We start from the raw sequence: 9,038 nt of genomic DNA on the forward strand, positions 1-9,038 counted from the left end.
TATATATATATATATATATATATATATATGCATATATACATATTTAGCATTATCATGTAAAGTGTAAAGACAAATAAGTATTATTGAGTATTATCATGCACGCATATATGTATGTATGCATGTATGTATGTATGTATGTATGTATGTATGCGTGTGTATGTGCGCGCGCGAGTATGTGTGTATGTATGTATGTATGTATGTATGTATGTATGTAGTATGCATGTATGTATATATGTATGTACGCATGCACATATGTATATTCTTTTCTGTTTTTAATTATTTGAATTTTTCTTTTAAGGTAGGAGCTGGTTTGTAACTATATAAATAATAAAAACAAATTCACATTTTAAATTTGAAAAAAGTCTTACATGTATTTACTGTTCCAGGTACAAATTGTATTTGTAATAAGGGAATCAGCAAGTTGATTTCTTTTCATTTTTCTTTACGTATGTCGTTATCCACTTTATTTCAAGATTTCTTGCCAATAGAGAAAGAACCGGTTTCTAACCTAAATCCAATGTTCCTTCATTGGAATTTCAATATCAACAACAGGGTATTTTTGTTTGTTTGTATATATGTATGTATGTATGTATGTATGTATGTATGTATGTATGCATGCATGTATGTATGTATGTATGTATGTATGTGTTATGTATAACAAGATCTACTGTCAGCTGTCGGCCTGAAGTTTTAGAAAGTAGATGCAGTCATTGATGTTGTAATGAACAGGGCTGCTCTCTCAAGTTTTGAGAACAATGATGTCTTCCTTCCTGTATTGGTGTTTACTAGAATTAAAAGCTACTATAACTACCTCATGTTATTTGTCATGTCGCCATCGATAGCACCCACTAGCTAAGACTCTTGAGAAGCTGTAGAGATTCTGAAAATGTCGAACGGTCTTCTTTCAGTACAGAAGACACTGGAGAACACTCCACTCCAGCTCCAAGTGTGAAAGTTTGAAAGGATATGGATGATATAAAAGAAAGCTTCGTCTGATTAGGACTTCTTCAAAAGATATAGGGATAGAGTATGGCTGGGATAAATATTTTTATATGGTTGCGAAATGATGGAGAACTACAATCCTATCATTGCTATCAGTGACCTGACTATTTCCGCAATATCTGAAGAGGAATGCTATAAGCATATAGGAATAGATGGAAATATTTCCTATTAAGAAACTTCTAAGAAGGAACAAGTAACGAGAAGCAATAAACCGATAGTTTACAATGTGTTTGCTGTACCAGTGCTCGTACCTACATTTGGGTGATTTGATTAGATGCTTGATGGAATCCTGATATTGATGTCAAAACCTGAAAATTGTTAATATATTTCAGGAATTGCTAGATTAGCAACAGTAATTAAATGTCAAATGAGATGATGCGATATTCACAGGCTGTTAAGATCGATGTTAAATCTCTGCCATCTGTACTTAAAAGGAAAACAAAACGACAGAGGCTAAAATCGATCCAAACAACTTTTGAATGTTGCATCATCTTCCTTCGATTACATTTAACCACCAAAAGTCGATGTCCTGCCATGGACCAAGCCTGCATACGTGAGACCGATAACTTGAGAATCGAAAAATTCCTCGAAAATATTCAGACTGATGACCCAGGAAATACGCCCAAAGAAGTTATACAACTCCACTGTAATAGATCATTAGAATAGAAGCTGTATACTGTTCACTGTAGTTGAACGCTTTCTAAGAAGAGCTGAAACTAGGCACTAAGCCATTAAACTCATTCCTCGTTGCTAAGAAGATATTTAGTTTCATTAAATAACAACTAGATGCTAAATCTTTAAAGATCCTTGAGGCTAACAATATATTTATTTTTGTCGTTTTTTTTTTTCGAAAGAAAATAGCTTGCAAAATATCAGCAACTAATTTCTCATGGGTTTAGAATTATTACATTCAAACAAAATACTTTCACATTAAAAGCATCATTCGAAAGGCATGAGAACATTTTTATGAAGAAAAGCAGGGAAGAATAGTGGAACACATTATTTTTGGTAGATATTTCAAGAATGGTGGAGAAGCAAGAAGAAAACTGACTTCTTGATCATTCGTAGACTGAGGCTTGGTTTTGAATACTGAACCAGACGATCGCAAAGCGAAATTGCTTGCCACGTGACTATAGTTACGCCAATGCATTACAGGTTAGCTACACAATAAAATGGCCAAACAGAATATACATCCCTGTTTAACATAGCTGTCTGACTACCTTGGAGTGTCTTTTGTGAAGTCGCTGGATAAAAATGTAATCCCTCAGTTACACCTGCTCAGCATAGTGTCAGTTCGTCCAAGACCTTGTGAGAGGAAACCTCTTCACAGAAACCGTGTGAGCACCTGTAGAAAGGACTGTTTCTATCCAGGAGAGGTAGGCTCAATCTATCGTCTGGTTTAATAGTGCCATCTAGTTTTGGGGTGTCTTTAGCAGTGTCCACTCAGGGCTAAAGGCAAGTTTTTTCCGTTCGGGCCTCCACTTCTGAGACTGTAAAGTGAAGCCTGTGTGCTCTCTTTCCTTCTCTGACCAACCTACAAAACATTCTGGGAATACATTCTGGCATGGTCTCAAAATTTGTTTCGGAACGCTCGCCATTCACATATTTGCCCAAATTATTAAATCCAGTGATCGTACAATTACTTATTCTTATTGTTACTCTTTCTATTAGAGAATCTTTTTAGCATTCTCTTGTCAGGCTGATTGTTGTATCTCTAATAACTTGATTTGTTATAAAAGTTTAAAGTTGAGTTTAAGATTAATAATCTAAATACTTAAACACTCGATAACTTAAGTCTTTCAAAATCTTCAAATACACATTTAAGTCTCACTGTGTTTCTATATTGCAGTCTCGCTATTCACTGAAACCGAGCCTATTCCTCCAGCAAACACAACACTGTGTCCGTGTGAGTGTGAAAACGAACGACACAACCTAACCCAAAAGGAACTCGATAAAAAGCTACTTGAGATTGTTTCGGAGTTAGCATTTCTGCGAAATTCAACTTCTAAATACATCCGTTCTAAAGTCAGTATGCCCGACGCACGATTATCTTCGAAATGTATCGGCGCTATCGCTGTCCTTTTCATTGTCGTACCATTTACAATGATAATTTCTATAGACGCCCTATATCTTTTCAAATGGTTCTACGGCGTAATTATGAGTTAGAACTATTTCAGCTCTATGTATCTGCAAATTGAATAAAAATATATACTGTTGATAAATCTATAAATGTAAATCAATTTTATTTCTTTCACAACATACTTTCTAGGAATAGTATGTGTGTGTGTGTGTGTGTGTGTGTGTGTACACATGTTCATCCGTCGTAACGGCGATGACCATCTAGTCATCATGGGCAAAGGCTAAATAGTGGCTTGTGCGGTGATTTTGTTAAAAGTGAAGAAGATTTATGCGCCTCAGTCTCATTCTCTCGTCTCTGACCAGCTTCATTCCAGTGACAATACCAGATCAAACACTGCAGATGGAGACGGATGCAGTAGATGACCAAAATGTCGTGCTTGCCTTATCTTACTCTTTGCACTCTTGCATTGCTGCAGCCGTCTTCTCTCCATTGAACCATGAAGATGTCTTCTGCAGAGTCCGCCTGATCCACCTTCATATGCATCGGTAGGCAAGCGCTATCTCACCAAGAATTACATATCCGTTTGGCTATCCTCACCTGGTGTAGCCCGCTGGCTGAAGAAGTTTAGCGGTGTATGGCTACTGTTGTATACTATCTTTAGATATCAATTGTTGATCTGTAGATCGAGATTTATTTGCGTATGTTCATTACATTTATACACATACGCATGTGCACATGCACGCACATACAGACACATTCTGTAGGAATGTCACGGATGTGGTCCTCATGCATCCACTTGTGTGTTTGTATGTGTGGATGTGTGTGTGTGTGTGTGTGTGTGTGTGTGTGTGTGTGTGTGTGTGTGTGTGTGTGTGTGTGTGTGTGAGTGTGCATTGTTGTAGCTTTCGAATGCCACACCACCGGCTAAGCGGGCAGGCTAATATTCCTTTTGAACGGAAGGTCAGTTCATCTCAGCGTTACTCATTTACAACTAAGTGGACTGGAGAAACATGAAATATGTTTACTTCATGAAATATGTTTACTTTATGAAATACGTTTACTTCATGGCACCACCACAATCGTTCGTGCATTTCTACTGCTTTTAGTGGGGGTTTTTTTCTTGTTTTTCAGCTACTATTTTCGGAAAGACTTTTTTGCCCCCCCCCACCCAATTTCTTCATTTTCACTTTTTTCCGAAACTGTAACCCCAAAATCCCAACCCTAACCCTAACCCTAAAACCCCAACACTAATCCTAACCCTAACCCCTTAACCCTAACCCTAACCCTAACCCAAACCCTAAAACACTAACCCTAACCCTAAAACCCTAACTCTAACCCTAAAATCCTAACCCTAACTCTAAAACCCTAACCCTAAAACCCTAAAGCTGAAATCAGTACAAACGCACGAACGATGTCATAAATAACAATGACAAACGAAATATCCACCACCGATAATTGTTGTTGACAAACAACAGCAGTAATTTTATTCAGCTGAATACACGTCATTGATTGGTTGAAAGTACCGAAATATGACTACTTTAACACGAAATAACTTTGAAAATATAAACTTTTCTCAACAACACTAAGAGTAAAAGATGTTTTATATGATACATTCTACCAGTGTCTGAAGTTTGAAAGTGTTTAATTACAAAAAATTAATTTCTCGATCTACCGTTCAAAGGGAAAAGATCCCAATGTTTTTTCCTTCCTGGAAATACAGCCCTCGTTTGTTTTATATATATATATATATATATTACTATCAATTATTCATACTACAGGCATTATATGCGCAACTAATATTTTCATGTACACAAGTACGTTTATCAGGCGCTGATTGAACTATCCAACCAAGAGAGTTACGTGTAAATAGCGGACAGGTGTGAAGCGATACGAAAACAAAAGTACCTAATGGAAGATTCCACCAAAACGGGTGAATGAATAATAAAAAAAAATTCCTTTTAAATATATAAATAAACACTATATATAAAAAGATTAAAGGTTATGCATATCAAAAGATATATTAAAATATTATTTTAAAAAGCTATAAATGAGCGGATGAACATGAAAATTACGAAGAAAATACGAAATATAAATATAAATATATATATATATAAATATATATAAAGAAAAACTGAAATTATATTGTATATACGAAGACTCAAGACCATACGAACTCATGCATACACAAAACCACACACTTTATATACACTATACAAGTTATATTAAGTATATATTAAAATGAATTTACAAAATCGAGTAAATATAAGTGGAAAACTTGAAGGTCGATAATATTATACAAAAAGAAAATGACAGGATGGAGAAATTGTAAATGTTGATATAACTCAACGCCATTATATTTGTATCCTAAGCGTTGTGAAAATGTGAGAATGTAAAATAAGATTTGAAAAAAAAAAACCTAGAAAATATTTCAGAGTTATACTGAGAAAATAATATTTAGAAAACGTTGTTCAGTCCGGTATCAGAAGAATCTTCCAATTTTTAAGAATATATTTAGACATATGTTTACACCCACTGAATATCTCTGATCTTGAGTTCAATACTGAGTTCAGAATTTTTGATTTGAATAAAATTTGCGCCCTTTCAGCCAAGCAAAGCCTACATTTGTTGGATTATTCATGTGTGGTTTAGCATTTCTATTATTTTTCATTTAATAATATAAAGAATATTGTTCGTTTTCAGTGTCCAAATGTGGCTCGCCAATTTTTTTGCATTACTCTTCTCATTATGGCGGAAGGATGTCATATGATTGGTATACCGTCTTTTGAAATTCCCGTCGCATAGTCCAATGTGGGTTTTCCTATCAGTTAAATCGTTGTTAATAATGTTTGCCGAGACCTCTGCTCCGTATGCAATGGACTTAGTTGAACACTGTTGGTCTAGCGGACAGGATTCTGCATTACGACAATTACAGCCTGGGTTCGCCTCTTGCTGGCTCCTGCGGTTGATAATACTTTTCATGTTTGGACAGCAGCTGCACGATAATTTAACAGTATTTCTGTTAAATATCTTCCTGTTTCTATCTCCTACAGGAAAGTGCTTATCTAATATAGTGTCAGGAATATTTTACCAATATTCGACATCAATCTTGCAATGTTGCATCAGAAGTGTAGGTCATTTTCCAGTTCTTTTAAATACAAACTCTGGGATACGATTGATTTTGGCATCATTGCTAACCTGGGTGAACACTGTGATATGTTCTCTAGACGAATGGTGGTTTTCTTTGATGAACATACCTTCTGAATGTTAAAGTAGCTTATCTGCTACTTTCATTCCGGTCCAAGGTCATTTGATCTCCATTGATAATAGGAGGATCTACGCCAAATTTGTCAAGGAAATAACAACGCACACTCCATATGTTCTGCAAATAATCCTGAGTGTACTCAACACATTGCTCTTTGGAGATTCAAATGCGTTTGTTTGGAAATTTCAGTGATACCCTATACTCCTTTTGCCAACCTTTCATCCAGCTTTTTCAAAAACGAAGCTTTTCCTCAGTAGGTGTGTCTGGGTGTTGGCAAATCCATTGCTCATAAAATTTCTCAGCCTCTGATAGGAAAAGAGCTTGTGATAATCTCGCATGCAGCGATGTTCTAATATCCACAAACCATTCAAACAAGGCGTCTCTCACGCCAGGTGCTTTTGTTTTACAACCTCCTCCAGCGACTCTGAAACGTTTCTTTGGATTGTTTTCAGCACTGTCAAGTTCACCTTTCAGATATTTTTCATAGCAGCATTTAGCTACTTTAACAGCAGAATCAAATAGTCGATCAGAGATTTTGCCGTCGGCCAAATTTGAGTAAAACAACGAACTGCTTTGGCGAGATATCCCTGTTTTGGGGTATCTGGGACATGGCGTTTCCTTTTAGTATCCCAATGAGTTTCCCTTTCGTTCGCTCTAATTCAGAATCATACTCCTTTTTGCATTTGCTCGCCACGATAGCAGGTGCTTGCATTTCTTCCATAGAATAATGTCCATACCATACGTCGCACCAAAAGTACTCTTTTCTCTGCCATGATGTTATGAAAGAAAGTTCAAAGAGAAATTACTTGAGTCGTGTTGATGTTGTTAAATCCTTATTCCGTAAAAAGCTTGTCCTATGAGGATAAACAATTCCTCATTGGAGTTCTTAGTTTGCGTGGAATTTGTGTTGGCAATTGATAGAGAAATCGTACAGAAACTGAAAATGAAGATTTGTTGATTACAGTGTGGAATAGCAGTAAACTCACGCGTATGTTACAGAGTGGGGCAGTTGTCAAGCCTCAAGATATACTGGTTGTAAAGTATATTTTCTGACAGCAATTTCCTTGTTTTCTATGTGTCCTGAAGTAGATGTGATGTGTCCCGAAATGATTAATCTTCTTAAGGTTGAAGGTAATCAATGCCCTAAAATGTTGAAGGCTCACCCGCATGAACGTTGCCTACGTACACTGTGGATAAATATTTTTCTTCCATGCGTTATGAAAACAAACACAACAAACCAGGTTTTCTTCCCGTTCCTGTCATGTTTTTTTTTTTTTGTCATGCTGTTTCACAATTTGCGTCAGTCAAAATAATAATGAATTCTCCAGAGTTTGTTGTTTTGAACTAGTAAAGGGAGTCATTTTAAACGACTTTCCTCTTCCCTTTAAATTGCTGGCCTTGTGCTTAAGCATCGGGCAACGTGCCTTGCAGCATAGAGTTATGGCCCATTATGTTCAGATTTCAATCCCGCTGAGGCTAGCTTTACCTTTCATCCCTATGGGGTCAATAAAATAAAGCACCAGTAATGGACTGGACCGCTTTAATCCCTTTATCTCTCCCCATAAATTGTTGGCCTTGTGTCTAAATGAGAAATCATTATTTAAAATTGTCTAGGTTGTCACCCTTGATTTTTTTAAAAACCAGAATAAGTTATTTAGTTTATATTTCCGATTTATTTTATAACAAATGGTATTACTTATAAAGTAAAATAAAATTATTATTAGATTCTCCAGCTGTTGTATCAATATGAATAGCTTATACAATAAAATTTCACCGGAGATAGATAAGCAGAATTTAATAAGAGCGGAATAAAAGCGAGGGAGGGGTGGAAACAATTTGAAAAGTTAATAAGCGGGTGGGAAGAATAAAAGCGGATGTAGTGGGAAAAATCTGAAAACTTAGAAAAATTAATAATAAAAGGTGGAGGTGGGGACGATTATTCAAAACCCTAGAGTAGATCGATAGATATGGCACAGACATTTTGTTCCGAGAAGATGCAGGGGAGATAAGCATAGTTAAACTTACTGGTGCTAGATTCAGACGCGAAATTTCTCAAGTTTTTTGCAAATACAAACTTAGTTATTACCTTGGAGAGATTAAGGGAGGAAAAAAAAAGTTTAAAATGCAAATTATAGTTTAATAAATGTTGTTAAACAATTGTGATCGAAACAATGCTTGTGTAATTCTAGATATGTAGATTCATGAGTAACATGGTAATTTTTTGTAGTATGCACTTAAAAACGTTGGAGAAGCTTTCTCGCTAAAAAAAAATAATAAATAATATTTTCACAAGAAAAGGTGTGTGACTTAAAGGAGATTTAGCTGTTGTTTCTAGCACATCCTACGATCATCTTTGTCACTGTTACATGTATTGATGCTTTTCAATATTTTTCTTCCCATATGACATTTATGCTATTAAAAGAAAAAAAAATTGAAAATTTCTGACTTTTTCACACCCATTGTTTCTATTTATAATTTGAAAATATTGGAGAGCCTGAGAAGATCAGTGCTGGAATTTATCCACAGTGATTTTTAAAAAGTATCTAAAAGATAACTTAAAAGATATATAGCATACTTTTCTGTCAGTAAATATGTGTTTTCATACACACACAGAGCCTCGCTTGACTAGGGGGTGGGGTAAATGATTTTTTTTTTCTTAGATCCCAGCAATGTACCACGTATGTGTTACTTCCA

General features: G+C 35.6%; 1 protein-coding gene across 1 annotated transcript in view; it reads left to right on the forward strand.

Annotated features, from left to right (window-relative positions):
• Nucleotides 1-3,185, forward strand: part of LOC106884342 (uncharacterized) — a 92,691-nt gene extending 89,506 nt beyond the window's left edge. Inside the window, exon 15 of the mRNA XM_052972813.1 lies at nt 2,852-3,185. Coding sequence (XP_052828773.1) covers nt 2,852-3,168 — 317 coding nt within the window. The 3' untranslated portion in view covers nt 3,169-3,185. The remainder of the gene's footprint in view (nt 1-2,851) is intronic.
• The last annotated feature ends 5,853 nt before the right edge of the window (nt 3,186-9,038 follow it).

The sequence above is a fragment of the Octopus bimaculoides genome, chromosome 14 (genome assembly GCF_001194135.2).
Source record: "Octopus bimaculoides isolate UCB-OBI-ISO-001 chromosome 14, ASM119413v2, whole genome shotgun sequence".
NCBI classification, from domain to species: domain Eukaryota; kingdom Metazoa; phylum Mollusca; class Cephalopoda; order Octopoda; family Octopodidae; genus Octopus; species Octopus bimaculoides.